Source organism: Prionailurus viverrinus, chromosome D3, assembly GCF_022837055.1.
Source record: "Prionailurus viverrinus isolate Anna chromosome D3, UM_Priviv_1.0, whole genome shotgun sequence".
Lineage (NCBI taxonomy): Eukaryota > Metazoa > Chordata > Mammalia > Carnivora > Felidae > Prionailurus > Prionailurus viverrinus.
The window spans coordinates 13,241,473-13,263,897 of NC_062572.1; the positions used below are offsets into that span (position 1 = coordinate 13,241,473).

A 22,425-nucleotide genomic window follows, 5' to 3' on the forward strand; every position below is an offset into this window, starting at 1 on the left:
TTAATGAACAGATAAAAACCAAGGCTTTAGATAGTAGAATATGAAAGACAAACAGATAAAGTATCTCTGACTAAGGGGGACAGAGTGTAAAGTTGGCTTCAAAACCCTTGCCCTTCTCTGAAGTAAAAGCCACAAATTCTATTTGCTGACTTGATTCCAGCACAAGCAAACAAGGAGTTAGGGGGTAAAGGAGAAGCAGCACATAGGCAAGACCACTCAGGTACAAAGGCAAAAGGCAAAAAGCTAATGAATCCTGAGAGCCTAACTCTGTGTTAACCCATCTCCTGGAGTTCCCACAACAGATCATATTTCTTTGTCAGGCAATGTCAACAAAAGGTTATTATCACGAATACAAAAATCAGCCATGGAAACTACTGATCCTTGCTTCTGTAACTATCTAGTTCCAAATGACAGTCATAAATGACTTAGTGATTTTCGACTGCTAATCAGTTTCTATGTGATCAGTGATTTCCTACACACTGAGAGAAAAACATGAGAACAAAATCGCTATGGATGAAGTACAGCTGACCCTGAATAATGATGCAAGGGTCAGGGGCTCCCCCTCCCCATGTAGTTGAAAATCCATGTATGACTGACCCCCCCCAAAACTTAAGTACCAATAGCTCACTGTTGACCAGAAGCCTTACCAATAACATGAACAGTCAATTAACATATTTTGTATGTTTTGTGTATTATGTACCATATTCTTACAATAAAGTGAGAGAGAAGAAAATGTTAAGAATGTCATAAGAGAAAACACATTTACACTACTGTATTTATAAAATGTTAATAATAATCAATAATAATAATAATAATAATAATAATACTACAGGTGAAAGTGAACTGCAGAGTTCAAACCAGTGTTGCTCAAGGGTCAACTGCTGTATTTTTACACAGTTTCGTAATTACTGGATTTGTAACCAACTTACCTCTGTAGGAGGGAGCTCTCTCAAATGTCATGCTCAGCAGTGACATAGCAGAGAGTTAGCAAAGTTATACCAAGTACTTCAGAGAAGGCTGGGACCAAATTAGTGAAGTAACTGAGTACCGTGCCCTGACCCCGAAAGAGTACAGAAATTAGTTGCTAATACGGGTAAGTATGAGAAGAAAGTTTCTTTTCACTCAAGAGACAGGTGGAAAGGACTCAGCAACTGTCACTATCAACTTTTACACTCTTCCATCTCCCTGATCTCAACTACAACTAATCCAAAAAATAAACCTCGGGGCACCTGGGTGGCGCAGTCGGTTAAGCGTCCGACTTCAGCCAGGTCATGATCTCGCAGTCCGTGAGTTCGAGCCCCCCGTCAGGCTCAGGGCTGATGGCTCAGAGCCTGGAGCCTGTTTCTGATTCTGTGTCTCCCTCTCTCTCTGCCCCTCCCCCGTTCATGCTCTGTCTCTCTCTGTCCCAAAAATAAATAAACGTTGAAAAAAAAAATTAAAAAAAAAAAAAAAAAAAAAACCTCACTTTCTCTCTCACACACACAAGCACAGAGAGAGACAGAGACGGAGACACAGAGCCTCCAAGACTAAGACGGAAAGTACTTCCATCTGGTGTTTTGCACTGTAGGTTGTGGGAGGAAATCAGACCTTTTGCTGAGGAAGGTTCTTCCACCGCCTGACAGACACCTGGGACTACGAGGGCGGGAGAGCCGGGTATACTGCGGGACTATGTCCCTGGTTCTCCATCATTTCGGGGTCACCAATCCATAGCATAAATAAATCTAATGAAAGTTATTATAGCCTCTTTCTCTTAAGAACTTCCATACACAATACTAACATGAATCACTACTAACTGTGCTTTGGCCTGGAATCCCTCCCTCATCCCACTCTATCCTGTCCTCCTCTAATTTAGTTCTGTCCATCTTTGGTGTCCCAGATCAGCCCACACAGCACTCTAACACCTACATATCGGCCCTTGCATCACCAAGTTGTAATGATTCTTTCCATGGTTCTTTTTTTCCCCAAGAATCTATGAGAAATCTGGGGAAAGACACGGTAGTTATCTTATTTACTGGCCATAGTCAACAAACATTTAAATGCCTGCTCTGTAATATGCTTTATATTCTGTTCCAAACTAGTAAGCGCTCAATAAATACCTGAGAAATGAATGCAATACACTAAGAAGCATTTTCCTATCATAACCTAACACTGTTATTCTTCATGTTTGCAACCATTAATCATGGGGAGCCCCAAACTATTACTTGAATTTTCTTGTGTGTATATGTTCCTGCTAGTGAGAACACTCAATGTTGGAGGAGGGGGAAATCTACACATTTCACCTTGTTTCATAGCCCATCAGCCTCACTCCAGACTAAAATCATAGGAGATACTCAACATGTAAGGAATCACATAGATGATTTTAAAACAGTTTAGGAAGACTAGCACAACTGCCCATATGCTTTAGTTATACTTGAAGAACAGAATTAAGTCTTTTTAAGAGAGAAATTCTAAAATACAAAAACTAAAGAATATCAGAAATATAATTTCTCCTTTTTATATTCTAGCAACCTTTTTTGAATTATTTTTGAGGGACAAAAAAATTTACACTTAACTTGACAAATAAACCTTCACACACACAAGAATGTCAGTTAACCCTAGCTGTTCACTCAGTAACCCCAGTCATTATTACTGAGATTTTCAAAATTCTCTTACTGTTAAGATAGGACCTAATTCAGTCAAGTATCATAATATAATCTTTCAAGGTCACAATGTGATGCCAGATTTATAAAATGTTCTTTAAGCAATTCTAGGAAAGTATTCCTCTTTTTTTTTTTAACTTTATTTATTTTGAGAGAGAGCAAGCAAGCAGGAGCGGGAGAGGGGCAGAGAGAGAAAGGAACAGACGATCCCAAAGCAAGCTCTGTGCTGACATCAGAAAGCCCAGTGCAGGGCTCGAACTCACAAGCCGTGACATCCTGACCTGGGCACCAAAGTCGGACATTTAACCAATGGAGCCACCCTGAAGCCCTGAAAGTACTTCTCTTTAGAAAGTAATTCCCAGCCCCCTACTATTTACCAAAAATCAATGTTTCCAGAAGAAACAGCTACTAAAAAATGAAAATGAAATCACGTTGTGTTTGTATGTGTGCATATGTGTCCATCTGTATGTGTGTGCACACACACTTCTGTGCTATGCCACATGGCTCTAAATAATAAAGTACAGAGACTAACTGGACTCCAAAGTTGGCAAGACCCAATTTCTTTTTTTTTTTTTTTAACATTTATTTATTACTGAGAGACAGAGAAAGAGCATGAGCAGGGGAAGGGCCGAGAGATGGGGAGACACAGAATCCGAAGCAGGCTCCAGGCTCCAAGCTGTCAGCACAGAGCCCGACGTGGGGCTTGAACTCACAAACCACAAGATCATGACCTGAGTCGAAGTCGGACGCTTAACCAACAGAGCCACCCAGGCACCCCAAGACCCAATTTCTAATCGCAAAACCATGGCAGACCTGAAATAAGATTATAAGAGCCACAGCAGCAGCAGCCACAGCCTAACTCAGCAAACTATTTCCCAAATGGAACTGTTGGAAGGTTTAGAAGGGAGCCCCCACTGGCTCTGGCTCCTTCAGCACACCTGAAACTATGCAGGAGCCACAGTTTTCAAAGATTAAAAAGTTCAAGGATGGGGTGTCTGGGTAGCTCAGTCCATGAAGCATCCAACTCTTAATTTCAGCTCAGGTCTTGATCTCAGGGTCATGAGTTCAAGCCCCACATTGGGCTCTGCACTGGGCACAGAGCTTACTTTAAAAACAAAAAAAGTTCAAGGATAGTGTTTCTCTACCACACCCGGAATCAAAGTGCACTTTAGTGTTATCATCTAGTTACACAGCTGCTCAGATAGACTAAATTTTATATAATTTCATAAAAGAAATTCCTTACCAGCATCAAAGCCTTTATTTACTTCACCACTCCAATCTATATCAAACATATACGCAAAAAAGTCCCCTTCCTAGCAACTAGTCTCCTTCCTAGAATTGCTCCCAGTTCCCAACCAAATAAAAGAAATTCACATAATTTAGAAGCTGAAGAAATCTTTTTCAACTGATCCCTTCTATCTTCATTATTTCAGGTTCCTACTGTGTCCTAGTGGGTGGGTGGCTCCTCTGGCCAAGCACACCCTATCTTTCCCATCCTTTCCAAAATCTCTGTAAAAGTTAGGCATTTCATAGGCCTAGCCCCACCTGAAATAATTTTTTAAAAAGTCTTAATCCATTCTCTGTCCTAAAAGTATTAAATAGATCAACTGATTGGTCTCAGGGTGAATGTGTTTCTCTCTAGACATTTACAAACAGATACATGCTTTTACTCACTTGTGTCTGTCATGTCTATAGCAATTCTTCCTTTAAAAGCATATGGCCCTTAGATCTAAAGACTCCTTTTCCTACTTCCTTTAGAGAACTGCACACTGCCACAACTCAATAAAATAGGAATTTACTGATTACTCATTTCCTGCTCCGTTACCACACTATACCCAAGGACTCTCAATATTGCAAATTCTATCACCATTTCTTCATCTAGGCCTGTACCCAACACCATGCTCCAGTGAATATATTTATTATGTTGAAACCTTAGAATCAGCATATCCAAGGACAGTGCTCATGTATCCTCTGATAATTACCTCTACTAAATCACAATACCACAGGACATTGAAAGCTAGTAATATACAAATATAATGCTATTGCTATCACAATTATAATCCAACTTCCTTCACGTTATTTTTACTGTACTTTTCTAAATGACTATCTTCACTCTAAACACCAACTCCTGGTAAACCAAAAAAGCCTGGGTCAAAGGCAATTCTAGAAGGTAGTTATAAACTACCTTGGGGTGACTATGGTGGCAATCCATTAGGAAAACAGCACCAGTGGACTACTCTGAAGGGACATTAGGTTTTACAAATGTCAAATAAGTCTCCCTAAGTAAGTATGGACAGGATAGAGCTTAACAGCCTCAAAAGACCCAGGTGATCTATTGTGTGCAAAGCAATGATTTGCACTTTAGAGAAAAAAAGTACCTTTCCATCAAAATCAGCTTATGAGTTTGATTCTAAAAACTTAAGACAAAATTAAAATATACTACCACATTTGATAGCATTATGCCAGACATTTTAAGCATTTCTAGAAGCTACAAAAGTAAGATTTTTTTAAGTCTCATAAATGATGCAAATCACTAAGTACTGAACTGGGTAAGCAGTACTAAAACTGGGTGAGATGAAGGGCACACATTTCCTGGCTTTTTTTTTTTAACAGCTCTTCAACCCAATGTTTGACTTCATTCAGATAGCGTCAGGTAAGATGGACGTACCGTACTATGAAAGCTATACTAATTACAATAACATAAGAGTAACAGCCACTAAATCTGCAATATTAAAAATGCCAAATGAAGAAACTACTGGAAAAGATTGCAGGTTCTAGTTTTCCATAATCTCTTCACAGTCAACGTCTTTCTCCATAAGTGAGGAGTGTAAAGCAGCCTAAACTTGAAATACAAAATGTAACCTTTGAGAAGTTCACTGTCTGTACATAATAAAATCTCACTAAACTTCAAAGACCGATGAAAAACAATCTGAACAAGGACATTATCAAAAAGGACAGAAAATCAGCAGAGATTCTATATAAGTAAAAACAAAATTAATTCCAGGTATGTTGCCAAAAAGGGATAATCGATCATTAGGAAAACAATAAGCACACTTACTGTCTCAGAGGAGAGAAAAAAATATTCATGACCGGATCCTCTAAAACTGTACGACCTCAAAGGCCCAACACTTTCAGATACTGAAATTTTGACTAAAAAAATCACAACTGAAGAATATACCAAAAGAGGGCAATATGATTCAAAGTTTAACAAAATGCGTATAAATACACGCATAATTGTGTTTTAGAAACATATCTGTATTTCAGTAATGGAACCGATGCCAGTTTGGAGGACAGATTACAAGAAAGGAAAAGACTTCAATTAATAGGTATGGTAGCTTGCTCTATGTTTTTCTGAAAAGATTGTATCGTTTTCCCAAATATGCACTGTCCCATTAACATCAAGTCTGGCCATATGACTGGGGTACGTCCTACAGATGGATAATAAATACTTTCTCATTCATTTGACTTTCAGCTTGGTGGCACATTTCTCAGCCAATGCAACGTGAGCAGAAATGTCATACACCACCCCTACACAGAGTCTTAAATGGGCTATTACATATTTTGCCATCGCTCTTTGCGCTCCATCAGGAGCCCAGCAAGTCTTTGACAGGACTGTCCCATCTGCATGATTCCCAACTGGAGGGAAGAGGATACAAAGGAGGGTTCCCAGTAAAGGACTCACAATGGGCAAGCAGTATGAGCAAGAAATAAATGTCAACTGATGTAAGAGAGTACGCTCTTTCAGGTTTTCTGTTACTGCACCATAACAGAGCCTAACCTGACTACAGAATTTTGCCACTGCAAAATTTCATGAAACACTTACAAGATCTTCAAGTAAGCCAATGGCAGTCAAAATGAAGAGAATGGGACTGACTAGAGGGATAACTGGAAGGGGGGGGGGCAGGGGGTATCCAATATTATATGATAAGAACCATAAACCACCCAAACAAAAACTCAGGGTACAAGGATATGAAACAGGGCACCACATGGAAGTAGGACTGGATGAATTATAAATGAATCTCAAAGAGTAAGATTTTTTTCAATGATTACGGGGAGACAGATTCTGCTCAGCATAGGAGACTTTCTGACAATGAACTTTCTAGCATCTAACTAACTGAACTTTCTAACATCCCTCTGAAGATGAAAAGAAGTCCTTTGGAAAGCTGGGTTCACATAACTAGAGGTTTTCAAGGAAAGGATGGCTGACTACATAAAAAGGATATTTTAGAATGGGATTCTAGAATTATCTGAGCAAACAGGCTAACAGACTTTTAATGCTGTGTCCAACTCTGAAAACAGTAGTATTGATCATTCTATTTGCTAATATTAACAGCAGTTAGCCATTTATTGAGCTCTCATAATAAGAAAGGTACTATGCTGAGCAAAACAATCCTTCACCATCTTATACGTAAAGAACAAGGGCTCTGCAAGCTTGTCATTTGCCATATATTAATTCACTTGGCAGAACAGAGATATAAAATATCTTCCATCTCTAAAGACAATGAAGAAATGGACTTACAGCAATGTATGTCCCTGCAGATAGGTTATATTATAGCCAGATAGGTTAGCCTCTATCTGACACCTTGAAGGAAAACACTCTTGAGTAAGCAACAGTGAAGTTTGTTGTTTTAGTTTTTTTTTAAGAAACAGATGACACTAGCTAGACACATACAATACAATGTGCACAAACACTGAAGAGCTACAGGAGGAATGAGTATGATAAAATGAGTGAGGAATGAGGAAAGGTAAAATATGTGAAGTCATATTACCTTAGAATTTAAAACATTCTACACAGCATCAATACAGTATTACCTCAGCACCAATCAATAGCAATTAAAATGAAATTATCTTATTCTGTGTGAAGTTTACAATGTTACCTTAATTTCTTCAGTGAAATTATTTTTAGTAATTACTGCAGAAACTCATCGTTCTGTATACACCAGCCAACTGCTGCCTTTTGGAAAAAAGATCAATCTGTATGACTCCCACTTAGCTATAAGTAAGATCTTCTCAAAGTAGTTAATGGAATTCTTTTTTTAATTAAACAAATCGGTACACTTAAAAATACAAAAAGCAGAAATAATAAATCACTAGTGCAAGCTCTGTGAACATGCGAACTAAGAAAAAATTCATTGGGGAAGCACAAATACCCTACAGGTGATACATTCCTTGATGATCTACTTCAATAACCTCAATTCTGGCTTTCATGCTAGAAATTCAAAACGTCCACAGTGGGAAACCCAGTCCATATCTATCTGAATAGAAGTGAAAAGACATGACAGAAAATTGCCAGGAATGAGATAGTAAAACTGCATTTCAATACATTTAGGTTGTAAACAGATAAGCAAGTTAAAGCAAATGGTCTAAGTCAGGGATGAACAAAAAGGCAAGCATGTGTTAGCCAACCCAGTTTCTGTTGACAATGGATAAAGAGAGCTAAAAGCCACCATTTAAAACGTGTCCTTGCTTCATGAGCAGGGTAATTCTCACTCATACAATAGTTACTTAAAGTTTGGTGAAAAGAGAACATTATTTTGAAAGATAAAAGAATTAAAACAGTTTTTCAAAAAAATCTCAACTTGTCCATTCTAATTGTAGAAAGGGAGCTAAACAGCTTCATTATTAATTATTTTCTAAAACAAACACTTTTATTTCAAATAAAGTCTTACAAGAGGATTAACGTCAAAATATGCAAAATAATAAACCTATGGGGAAACCAATTATTGAACAGTAACAATAAGCCAAGTATTATGCGGCACACATCATATACATCATCTAACAAAAACTCAAGGTGCAGAGTATCCTATACTTAATTTAAAGGGTGTTTACTAAGGCTTAGTGAGGTTAGGGTAACTGCCCAAGTAACAGAATGTGAAATCAAACCAAAGTCTAACCCAAAGTCATTTAGAACTATCCAAAGCTTTATTGTATCCAGTATGTCACAATGAACTTTCCTGTTTTATTATTTTATTTGAGGGGGGGGGGGGGGGGGGGAGGGGCAGAGAGAGATGGAGACAGAATCCGAAGCAGGCTCCAGGCTCCGAGCTGTCAGCACAGAGCCCAACGCAGGGCTTGAACTCCTAGATTACGAGCTCATGACCTGAGTGGAACTCAGACACCCAGCCAATTGAGCCACCCAGGAGCCCCAATGAACCCAATGAACTTTCCTATCAAATAATAATGCAATTTGACCTGGAGTTCAGTTTTTATCACAAATTTAGAATTCATGAGCAAGAATAAATGAATTATCTGCATTTCTCTTCTCTCCCAGTTTTCCTGTTCTTCTCATTTTCTCCCAACCATTTAAAACACAAAGACTGAAAAATTACAAATTAATTTTTCTAAAAAAAACTAAATTAGGATATTAAAATAACAGAGCGAGCTATTTTTTTAAAGTATGTATTTTGTTCCATATACATTAAAAACATACATTTAAAAGACTGTTTAAAGATGCATTAATTATAATACAGATAGTAAGAGCTTCACTACAGCGTATTTCAGAAACAGTAAAGTTTCCACATTTTCCTGAAGGGACTTTGTGTGTGTGTTTGTTTTGTTTTGCAGTGGGAGACAGAATTACCAAATACTTTAATTATTTAGGAGCATTCAACTCTCAAAAATCAATGCTTCAAAAATATACTACTGCCTTAGTAACAGATGGCTGGCCTCTAGGCCCACTCCAAAGCACAGAGGTAGGAACTGAAGTTCAGAATGAAAAAGAGATAAACTTGGTGGGAAAGGTCTTTCTGAGTGACCTAAACGGTGACAACTTATCGACCCCGGCTTAGAACCCTAAGCACTGACAACTGTGGTGACACTACCCTAACCAGCAGCTTGTATAAGGAACTGAATAGTACCAGAACGTCCCTTCAGCTCTGATCATCTGACAGTACTACATAAAGACTCAGGAAGAGAAGTGAAAAAGTTTTACTATGGAAGTTCTTAATTAACCCATTCTTTGTCATCTATTTTTCCCCTTAAGACACTATCCTGAGCCCGGAACATACTGTTATGCCGTAAAGTAAGGAGGTGCTTGAACAATGACAACAGGTCAAAAAGCTATAAAAGCCATCATGAAGGGGCTTCCCCTGGCCAAATCTGGAAGGACTTACACATCTAAATAAACAATGATAGTAATGAATTGTAATCCATGGAATAAAACAGAAATCCATTCCTCCAAATTTATATAGCTAAAAAGGGAGATAAAAACATAAGAACACATGTACATACAAGAAAATGAAAAGCTCTTCCTTACAAAAGAATGTCCAATAATAAAAGTAGAAGGAATGGTGGCATTTGAATTAACACTACAGCTGTAACAGTACTGACCAATTTAGACACCAGAAGATAAAACACAAGACCAAACGTGATAACAGGATAAGTACACAATCTCATTGTACGTGGCCACAAATTACTTATTACAAAATTAACAATGATCGCAGTTAACAAGTACTTACTAATACACAGTGTAGAAATGTGATGGAACACCACCTCAAACAAGTTGATCAACAATGTTAATACCACTGGCCTTGAAATCACAGACCTCCTGCTTTGATATACTGGGGACATGACATCATGTCTACACTATCACTACAAAATGCATAACCTAAATATAATCATGAAGAAACTATCTCAAATTGAGGGACATTATATAAAATATATGACCTGAACTCATTCAAAATGTCAATGTCAAGAAAGAAAAAGGACGGCTAAGGAACACTTCTAGGTTTGAAGAGACAGGAAAACTAAAATGTATGATCATGGATTGGATCTTGGGGGAAGGCGGCTTAAGATATCAAGGACCTAACAGGGACAGTGATAAAGTTTGAGCTGAATTACATATTAAATAATGGCATTTTATCAATGTTAGATTTCCTCATTTTCATAGTTGTACAGTGCTCACATGTGAGGATGTCCCTTGTGTTTAGGAAATGTACACATAAACACTTAGAGGTTAAAGAAAGAACAATTTCAAGTGTACATGTGACTATCGAGTGGTTCGGAAAATAAATTTAAAATACACACACACATTAGGAGTAAGAGAGCAAGCAATTGCACGAACTATAAAGCAAACTGGATAAAAGAAAAACCAAGTAAAGGATATATGAAGTTCTTTGTGCTATTCCTGAAACTTCTCTAAAGTTGCAATTATATCAACATGAAAGAAATGAGATTTATATAATTTTATCTTTATCAAACTGCATACAAAAGCATTTTGAGACCTAACAGGAAAACCTATGAATATACAGCATTACACTTGGGTGTCTCAAAACAACTGTGATGCTGTTCCTTCTCTCACCTTTCTAACAGATTGTGGATCGCTTTGAAGAGCAGTGTCCGACATTCATAGGAAAGGCCATTTTCCCAGAGTCCTTCTTCCACAACTGAAAAAAGCAAAACAAAACAAAAAATTGAACCAGTAAGTAGGACATCCAAATAAAAATAAACTTTTAAGACATTTTTCTAAAGCAAAGTTAATGAATTCATTTAGATGATCTCAAACTGAAACAGAGAAAGGAACTTAAACGCTTGCCAAAAGTCATAAAATACCTATGTACGGGAGGAAATAACATGTTTCAATTTTAAAGTCTTTGGAATGTAAGCATAGTACAACTCCTCTCCGGTAAAGGTCATTCCAACCCAATTTTTCAAAATTTGAAATCATTCAAAGCATTCAAATCGTTCTAATTTCTTTAAAATTTTTTTTCTTTCTTTAACTGTTCTAAGGGTGGTCTCTTAATAGGATTTTAAGGACATGACTTTAGGAAAAATGCCAGGAAATTAAATCTTAATATAAGATCAAATTTATTTCCTAAACTCATAATTTCATTAATGTCGGACATTTGGGGAAGTATCATATTTGCCTTTGAAATATGTTATAACACTAAGCCCCAAGTAACTCTAACACCAAGAGAATCCAACAGACTAACAATGCCCCATGCATTCCTAACATTCTTTTCATATATAAAAGGATATAAAACGCCCTAGAGAAGACAGTTAATTTCCTTTTAAATTATATTAGTTCAGTTCAAGATAGCAAAAAATTGGAAGGATGGAAACCACATTTGCAGAAGAAAATTCTCTCTCTCTCTCTTACTTGTTATCTTGACAAAAGCACTCACCAGAGAAAATTCTGACAGAGAATTCAAACACACTTGTTAAGTCCACGTGCATTTGTAATGCTTTTACCACACCAAGAGACATCTCGAAATTCATCTCCATATTCTCCAATCACACAGAATTAGAAAAAGTGTATTTACATTCATGGAGTTCATTGATAGCACTTTTTTTAAATTATAAAACTGGGTTTGTTTGGGGGTTTTTTTGGTACATCAGGTTTTTATTTTCCTATGTGGCTAACCATGATCTACCAAATTTTCCCAAAGCCACCTCTGTCAGAAACATTTTATTATTTATCACAAGAGAAACGGAAATAAAGTACAGCAAATAAACAAATGTTCCACTAGCAGCAGACTACTTCTGGTCAGGACAAAACAACCAACAGCTTTCTACAATCCTCTGAAAGTGGATTCTTTTTTTTTTTTTTTTTAATTTTTTTTTTTCAACGTTTTTATTTATTTTTGGGACAGAGAGAGACAGAGCATGAACGGGGGAGGGGCAGAGAGAGAGGGAGACACAGAATCGGAAACAGGCTCCAGGCTCCGAGCCATCAGCCCAGAGCCTGACGCGGGGCTCGAACTCACGGACCGCGAGATCGTGACCTGGCTGAAGTCGGATGCTTAACCGACTGCGCCACCCAGGCGCCCCTGAAAGTGGATTCTTTATAGATCTGTGTTCTCACACATCTATCCTCTGGGTAGAGCTCTTCCTGGGTGAGAAAGAGAGCTAACATTTCAATAAAATGAACACCACATATTAATTTGCTTTTCCTTCCTTATGTGTCTCATTGATTCTAAGACACCATCAATTTTTTTTAATGTTTTTGAGAGAGAAAGACAGTGCAAGCAGGGGTGAGGCAGAGAGAGAGGGAGTCACAAAATCTGAAGTAGGCGCCAGGCTCCCAGCTATCAGCACAGAGCTCCACGCGGGGCTCAGACCCATGAACTGAGAGATAATGACCTGAACCTAAGTTGGACACTTGACTGACTGAGCCACCCAGACACCCCAACACCATCAATTTTCAGATGCACCATTATTTTATATATCGCTAAAGGTGGTGGGGTAAGCTCCTAATTAAACTATAACATGCCTCTAATCACTTAGGATTCTTAATTTGCAATTATTTAAAGTGCTCCTTTAGATTTATTGACATGTTTTTTTTTAATATCATTACTGTACATACATAAAATGGACAATATAAGCTGAAGAGAAAAGAAAAAAGGTTAGAAATTCCTAAAACTTGGGGCGCCTGAGTAGCTCAGTCGGTTGAGTGTCCAGCTCTTGATTTCCACTGAGGTCATGATCTCAAAGTTCGTGGGATTGAGCCCCATGTTGGGCTTCGTGCTTACAGCATGGGGCCTGCTTGGAGTATTTTCTTTTTCTCTTTCTTTCTGTCTCTCTCTCCCTCTCTCAAAATAAACTTTTAAAAAAATTCCTAAAACTTCATCAGCATTCAAAGTGTAACTCTTCTGAATCACATTTTCCATCAGTCACTAATGTCAGTTAGTGTTTTCTATATAACAGTCTTTTGCATCATAAAGAGTGCTGGTGATGTAGCATTTGTGAAAGAGTTGCATCTCTTTTCCAAGATTTTCTTCCAAGTTGGTGACAGCTATTCTGTATGTTGTTTAAAAAAAGTTAATCAAAATCTTCAAATACACTTTAACAGGCCCCCGTAAATTCTTAAACCAATTATCAACATTGTGTCATCTGTTTCAACCACCTTGCTTTCTTTTTGTTTTTCTTGATATACTTTAAAGATAAGAACATACTTTGGTATACAACAAATCAGAACCTAAGCAAGGTCTACAAATTGCCTTTCATGTTATATCTCTTAATTCTCCTTAATCTATAACAGCTCATCTCCTTTGAACATGCATTAACTCACTGAAAAAAACAGGTATCATATAGAATACTTCATATTCTATCTATTCTTATTGCCACCTCATGATACCATTTTTTAATGTTGATGCTACTTGGACCTTAACAGAAGATGCGAAAGTTTTCAAACAACCATAACTCTCTATTTCTTCCTCAAATAGTCCTGAAATATTTTAACTGAAATATTTAAGTGTTTAAGTGTTTAAATGTTATGTCATGCAAGGTGGAATACTAAACAAGTTTGAGCAATGCCAACTACACCACAATGGTAAGATACCATTATAATTTTATTCTGATTTCAACAATTTTAATTTTTTTTAACGTTTATTTATTTTTGAGACAGAGAGAGACAGAGCATGAATAGGGGAGGGGCAGAGAGAGAGGGAGACACAGAATCCGAAACAGGCTCCAGGCTCTGAGCTGTCAGCACGGAGCCCGACACGGGGCTCGAACCCACGGACTGTGAGATCATGACCTGAGCCGAAGTCGGACGCTTAACCGACTGAGCCACCCAGGCACCCCTGATTTCAACAATTTTAAAACAGACTATAGAGCTGATTTTTTTTCCTTTGAAAAAATTCTTAAAAGAACAATTACAGAAGACCTACAATTAACATCATACTTAGTGTTAAAAGACTGAATATTTTCCCCCTAATATCAAGAACAAGGCAAGGATGTCTGCCGTCACCACTCTTTTTCCAGCTTTAGAGGAGGTGTCAGCCAATACGATAAGGCAAGAAAAAAAAATAGCAATCATACTAATTCAAATAGAAGAAGTAAATATCTCTATTCATAGATGACATGACTGTTAGAAAATCCCACAGAATCAGCAACAACAACAACAACAAATAGTTAGTAGATCTAAAACTGAATTTAGTTAGTTCACAGTATACTAGGGTCAACAGAAATTTTAAAATCCTATTTCTATATACTTTAATGAATAAGAAATTACATTTTTAATTATCATTTACAATAGCACCCAAACCCACGAAACTCTTAGATATAAAACTTACAAATTAAGTGCAAGAATTATACGCTAAAAACTACGATACTGATAAAAGAAATCAAAAAGACATAAATAAATGCAAAGGTATACATTGATCATGGACTGAAAAAGTTACTATTGTTATCAATATTAGATCTAGAGAGTCAACTCGGTTCTAATCAAAAATTTCTGCAGGACTTTTTACACAAGGAGATGCCAAGTCTACATATTTCTATGACAAAGCAAAGGAACTAGAATCACCAAAAGAATATGGTAAAAGAAAAATATAGTTGGGAGACTTACACCACCTGATTTCTAGATTTACTAAAAAACTAGAAGTGACAAAATAGCATAGTACTAGAGAAAAGTCAGATATATAGATCAACAGAATAAAGAGTCCAGAAATAGACCCGCAAATATACTGTCAATTAATTTCCAAAAAAGACGCAAAGGCAATTCAGTGGAGAAAGGACAGTCTTTGCAACAAATGGTGCTGAAATAAATGAATATCCTTATGCAAAACAAAACAAAACAAAAGCTTCAAACTCTACCTCACACCACTGAGAAAAATTCAACGCAGTGCTGAGGTGGCTCAGTAGGTTAAGTATCTGACTTCGACTCAGAGCTTGGAGCCTGCTTTGGATTGTGTGTCTCCCTCTCTCTCTGCCCCTCCCCTGGTTATGCTTGCGCGTGCGCGCTCTCTCTCTCTCTCTCTCAAAAATAAACATTTTTTAAAAAGTTAAAAATAAAACAAATTTTAGAAAAAGAAAAATTAACCCAATATTGCAAAACCTAAAATTATAAAATTTCAAAAACATAGGAGAAACTTTATATAAGCTTAGGTTAGCAAAGATTTCTTAGATATGACACCAAAAGCATGGTCCATAATGCAAAACTGTTAACCAGGGCTTCATCAAAATGAAGACCTCTACTCTTCAAAACACATGTAGAAGTTATGTTAAGCTACAGAAAAGACAAGCCACAAATGAGGGATAAGCAGTCACAAATCATATATCAGACAAGAACTTGTATTTACAATATGCTCTTCTGTTTTAAAACTATCAAAACTCAACACTAAAGGAGGGGAAAAAAAAGTTTAATGGACAATAGATCTGAACAGAGCTTCACCGAAAAAGGTATATAAATGGCAAATAAAAACATGAAAAGGTGCTTGAAACATCACCAATTATTAAGGAGATGAAAATTAAAATCACAATAAAATATCATCCATCAGAACGGCTTAAAAGAAAAACTGAGTACTACATGCTAGCAAGCATACACAGTAACTGTAATGCTCATCTACTGCTGAAAGGAATGCAAACATAGTACAGCCACATTGGAAAAGCTGACTTTGGCAATATTTTCTGAAGTGAAACACATATTTGCCATGCAGACCAGCAATACCCATCGTAGGTGTGTGTGTGTGTGTGTGTGTGTGTGTGTGTGTGCGCGCGCGCGCACACACACACACACCCATACATATATACATTTATATATATATATTTTTTTTTTCAAGCAGAGTAAGAACTGTGTCCACATGAAAAACTGTAGCAAATACTTATATGTGTCTTCCCCCCACCCCAAAATAATGCCAGGAACTGGAAACCACCCAAAAGTCCCTCCACTGGAAAGAACAAAGAGTAGATACTCCACACACTGGGATATTATTCAAAAATAAAAAGAACTGTTGCTACACTCAAAACATGGATGAATGTCATTATACAAAGTGAAAAAGGCCATCATAATAAAAGCCACATGCTTTACGATTCATTCATATGGCATTCTTGCAAAGGCAAATTTAAGGTAATGCAAACTGCTCAGTGGATTCCCATTCCCATCGTTGGAAGGGAGTGGCTGATAACAAAGGGACATGGGAAATTTAGGAGATCATGGAACTATTTTACATCTTGATTGCGGTGGTGGTTACATAACTGTACATTTGGAAAAACACGTAGAGCTATACAATCTTTTACTGCTCTACATAAACTCATTTTACTGTTGAGCAAGCCTTCTGAACCTAAGCTATTATGAATATACTTCCATTACTTTTTATATTTTTAATGTGGAAGATGAGAACAGGGTGTGAATCAGAAGGACTCCTACTCTGCTCAGTCAGTTAAATATCCAACTCTTGATTTGGGCTCAGGTCATGATCCCACAACTCACGAGAACGAGCCCAGCAATGGGCTCCGAGCTGACAGCAAGGAGTTGGAGCTTGCTTGGGATTCTCTCTCTTCCTCTCTCTCTGCCATTCCCATGCTCAAATTTTCTCTCTCTCTCTCTCTCTCTCTCTCTCTCTCTCTCTCACACACACACACACACACAAAAATAAATAAATATTAAAACACACACACACACACACAAAACCATTTCACCCACAAGAGACCACAGACCAAAGTGGTCCATCCACACAATACAATACAAATTATATTATGCACTTCGTATTAAATACTGCAAATAATACAAAGAGAACAAAAATATTTCTCTAAAACGTTTCTCTAAAAATTTTTAAACACCGGGGTGCCTGGGTGGCTCAGTCAGTTGGACGTCCAACTTTGGTTCAGGTCATGATCTCGCAGCTCATGGGCTCAAGCCCCATGGTGGGCTGTGTGCTGACAACTTGGAGCCTGGAGCCTGCTTCAGATTCTGTGTCTCCCTCTCTCTCTGCCCCTCCCCTGCTCATGCTCTCTTTCCCTCTGTGTCTCTGTCTCTCTCTCTCTGAGAAATACACATTAAATTTTTAAACAATTTTTTAAATACTGAAAACTTTCAAAAATACCTTTACCAATATTACTTTTTATACGGTAATTCTCATATCTTACTTTGTATTATATAAATACATATTACATAAATTAATACAAAATTTAGGCACCAATTTAACAGAACACAGAGAAGAAAGCAGTAACACAAAGAAACACAAATCATACTATATTAAGCTCTTGTTTAAGGAAAGTATACTAAAACTTAAGAAGCGACAGGAAATTATGGGGTGCACTGCTGGCTCAGTCAGAGCATGTGACTCTTAATCTCAGGGTTGTGAGTCCAAGTGCCACATTGAGCATGGAACTTACTTAAAGAAACAAAGAAAATTATAGATTATCCTATAATTTACCAGGAAATTTTAAAATATAAGTCACTAAAGGTAATTAAAAAGGGCTCAGTGTTTGGACTTCATACGAACATCTAAGTTTCATCTTACATATTAAAGATTCGAGAGTAGTCAATAATTTATTGGAAGCCAACAACTGTAATCAAAAATTACCCCTCTAGTAAATGATATCGATGTTAGGCTATACATATAAAGACAGTGCATTATTTTGCTAGTAGTATTTTAATTTACTGTTTAGATACAGCAAATATATTTGTGGAAAGGAACAGAAGTCAGACCCAACTTTCTTTTCTACTTCATATACAGAATCTCCAGAAACATAAGATCAACGTAGGTTTCAATGAATCTCCAAAATGCCAACGTAAGTTAAATCTAGAATATCATTTTTGGAATCTAATAGATATTTGGCCAACACACACTGGCCCATAGTTCTTGGGTGTGTTATGCCTTAAGCACCAGGCTAGAAATTAGGAATGCACTCCATAAGCTAATACAGACTTTGAAAATCACTGTAAGGCAACAACTACTTTGAATTCGTTGTAGTACAGCTATCACATATTAAAAAGTCTTTTATTTTTAAATAACAAGATAAATAACTTACAGTCAAGGCTTTACTATTTGTCAAGCTTTGAATCAAGCACTATATGTAAATGGGTGGCAGAAAGAACATTTTCACCACATCATGAGACAGAGTAAAGAGCAATGTGGCATTCACTTCAGCCACTTAGTATCTGACTTCTTATCACTTGGAATTGTCTGTTTCATAAGTCAGAGGTCAAATATAGTCACCCCTCCAAGGAGCTGAAACAGATTCTCTCCTCCTTTCATCTCCTCCAATATGGACAAGGATACAGGTGCTAAAGTCCACTAGATGCTCACACACCACACCTTCAACTCTGGATCTAGTGACACCGAAGAAAGAGAGTTCTTTCCCTTCTTTTCTTTCTCTCTCTCTCTTTCTTTCTTTAAAGATTTTATTTTTAACTGATCTCTACACCCAACGTGGGGCTTGAACTCACAATCCTGAGATCAAGAGTCTCCCACTCTACAGACTGAGCCAACCAGGCTCCCCTACACAAAGAGATCTTTCTGTCAGCACTAGAACTAGAAGGTGTAAGATCAAGTTTCTGGTGCTCAAGTAGCAGAGCTGCTGCAGCATCTAGCGCTCAATGATGACACTGATAACATTCTCATCAAATCAATTCTGCAGCACCGAGCCTAAGACTGACACATAGTTCTGTGAACATTCAATATTCTGTTAATCAACTCCTTTTCCTAGTTTGCAACAAAGAATTCTGACCAATACAGCTTATTCTAATCTACATTTTATAATAAGAAAACTAAGGCTAAAAAATCTGTTTTTTCAGTTCATTTATTTTTAAGAGAGAGCGAGAGTGACAGAGAGCAAGTGGGGGAGGGGCAGAGAGAGCGGGGAAACACAGAATCCGAAGCGGGCTCCAGGCTCCGAGCTGTCAGCACCGAGCCTGACGTGGGGCTCGAACTCACAAGCCGCGAGATCATGACCTGAGCGGAAGTCGGATGCTTAACCGTCTGAGCCACCCAGGTGCCACAAGGCTTAAAAATCTTAAAATTTGCCCAGGGTCACACAACTAATAAATTCAAGAATCTAGAGTCAAATGTATTAAGAAGCTAACATAATGGGGCGCCTAGGTGGCTCAGTCAGTTAAGAGTCCGACTTCAGCTCAGGTCATGATCTCGTGGTTCTTGAGTTCGAGCCCCACGTCAGGCTCGGTGCTGACAGCTCAGAGCCTGGAGCCTGCTTTGGATTCTGTGTCTTCCTGTCTCTCTGTCCCACCCTTATTTGTGCTATATCTCTCAAAAATAAGTAAACATAAAAAAAAAAAAAAAGGAAGCTAACAGGATCAAGTGTATTTTATATCTACTTTTATAAACAGGAAATATACAAATTATCCCATTAAACTCCACAAGGATAAGCAATTTATTTGCACAGCTGCAGTGACTACGACATATCAGATATTCATAAACATGTGCTCAGTTGACCTAGTATCGTATGAGCACATACCTTTCAAATTTCATTGGATTTAGCTTCAATCTGAAATCTCCTTATACTGAGTTAAGAGGATTAGTGGCAAAGATAGGATTCAAGTCCCAGTTTGGGGACTAACACCCATGCTCTTTCCACTATACCACACTTCTCCATAGGGTTAGAAATTTTTTAAATTTCAGGAATAGAATTTAGTGTTTCATTACTTACATATAACACCTAGTGCTCATCCCAACAAGTGTCCTCCTGAATGCCCCTGACCCCTTTAGCCCTTCCCCCGCCCAACACCCCACGAGCAACCCTCAGTTTGTTCTCTGCATTTAAGAGTCTCTTATGGTTTGTCCCGCTCTCTTTTTATATTATTTTTGCTTCCCTTCTCTTATGTTCATCTGTTTTGTATCTTAAATTCCACATATGAGTGAAATCATACGATATTTGTCTTTCTCTGATTTATTTCACCTAGCATAATACACTCTAGTTCCATCCAAGTTGTTGCAAATGGCAAGATTTCATTCCTTTTCATCACCGAGTAATATTCCGTTGAAGATATATACCACACCTTCTTTATCCATTCATCGGTCGATGGACATTTGGGCTCTTTCTATACTTTGGCTATTGCCGATAGTGCCGCTATAAACACTGGGGTGCATGTGCCCCTTCGAATCAGCACTCCTGTATCCTTTGGCTAAATCCCTAGTAGTGCAATTGGTGGGTTGTGGAGCAGTTCTATTTTTAATTTTTTGAGGAACCTCCATACTGTTTTCCAGACTGGCTGCACTACTTTGCATTCCCCCAGCAACGCAAAAGGGTTGTTCCCCTTTCTCCGCATCCTGGCCAACATCTGTTGTTGCCTGAGTCATTAATGTTAGCGATTCTGACAGGTGTGAGGTGGTATCTCATTGTGGTTTTGATTTGTGTTTCTCTAATGAGTGATGCTGAGCATCTTTTCATGTGTCTGTTAGCTATCTGGATGTCTTCTCTAGAAAAGTGTCTAATCGTGTCTTTTGCCCATTTCTTCACTGGATTGCTTTTTGGGTGTTGAGTTTGATAACTTCTTTGTAGATCTTGGATACTCTTTATCAGATACATCATTTGAAAATATCTTCTCCCATTCCATCAGTTGCCTTTTAGTTTTGCTGATTGTTTCCTTCGCTGTGCAGAAGGTTTTTATCTTGATGAGGTCCCAACAGTTCATTTTTGCTTTTGTTTCTCTTGACTCTGGAGACGTGTTAAGAAGTCGCTGCGGCTTAAGGTCAAAGATGCTGTTGCCGGTTTTCTCTTCTACAATTTCGATGGCTTCCTGTCTTGCATTTAGGTCTTTCTTCCATTTTGAGTTTATTTTTGTGTGTGGTGTAAGAAAGTGGTCCAGGTTCATTCTTCTGCATGTCACTACTGTCCAGTATTCCCAACACCATTTGCTTTATCAAAGATTAGTTGGCCATACATTTGTGGGTCCATTTCTGGGTTCTCGGTTTTGTTCTGTTGATCTATGTGTCTGTTCTTGGGCCAGTACCATACTGTCTTCATGATTACAGCTTTGTATTACAGCTTGAAGCCCAGAATTGTGATGCCTCCAGGTTTGGTTTTCCTTTTCAGGATTGCTATGGCTATCTGGCCGGGGTCTTTTCTGGTCCCATACAAATTTTAGGATTGTTGTTCTAGCTCTGAATGCTGGTGTTATTTTGATAGGGATTGCACTGAATGTGGAGACTGCTTTGGGTAGCATCGACACTTTAACGGTATTTGTTCTTCTAGTCCATGAGCATGGAATGTTTTTCCATTTGTGTGTGTGTGTCTTCTTCAATTTCTTTCATAAGCTTTCTATAGTTTTCAGTGTATAGAGTTTTCACATCTCTGGTTAGGTTTATTCCTAGGTTTCTGGTGCAATTGTGAGTGGGATCGATTCCTTGATTTCTATTTCTGCTGCTTCATTATTGGTGAATAGAACTGCAACCAATTTATGTGCATTGATTTTATATCCTGCTACTTTGCTGAATTCATGTACCAGCTCTAGCAGGTTTTTGGTGGAGTCTTTTGGGTTTTCCACATAGAGTATCACATAATCTGCAAAGAGTCCCCTCTTCTTAATACTGGCTACAAAGGCAAACTTTGACACTGAAGTAAAATTTCCCTTTGGATCCATAATTTGCATCTTAAACTAATGTGTTCTTACATAGTTGCAAGTAATTTTTTCAACAGTTAAACAAAACTGAAATTGTTTCTGCAATCTATTCATACAGCTCCATGATAAAATCAGAGAAAATCACATTTTAGCGTTTTAAACTAGTTTTTTTTTTTTTTCCCTGAGATACCTTCTTCTCAAGGTGAAATTTAAACTAACATTCCATTTGCTTGATATTTAGATTCTTCAGAAAGTACTGAGTGGGGCCGTGGGAGGGGGAGAGAGGCCAAACACTAGTTAGTCTAAATTAAGTTTCCATAAATGACAGAAGATGCATTCACTCACTACCTGATTCTCTCCCTTCCAAGGTGGGCTAGGAAGAAAAGTACCCACCAAGAAATCTATAGAGAGCCTTCAGGTGCTGGGCCCCATCTTTATGAAACCTACAGTCTCCCCAGGGTATCCTGTCTCCATCTTTACAATAAAAAAAGCTGTTCTAATTCTTTTGAACTTTCCAGTTTACATTTAAATGCTTATTAATTC

The 22,425-nt window shown here is 37.8% G+C and overlaps 1 protein-coding gene across 2 annotated transcripts in view; it reads right to left on the minus strand.

Moving 5' to 3' along the window:
• Positions 1-22,425, minus strand: part of MED13L (mediator complex subunit 13L) — a 307,503-nt gene that overhangs the window by 135,503 nt on the left and 149,575 nt on the right. For both annotated transcript variants that reach the window (XM_047828831.1, XM_047828830.1), the window contains exon 3: positions 10,939-11,023. In XM_047828831.1, coding sequence (XP_047684787.1) covers positions 10,939-11,023 — 85 coding nt within the window. The remainder of the gene's footprint in view (positions 1-10,938; positions 11,024-22,425) is intronic.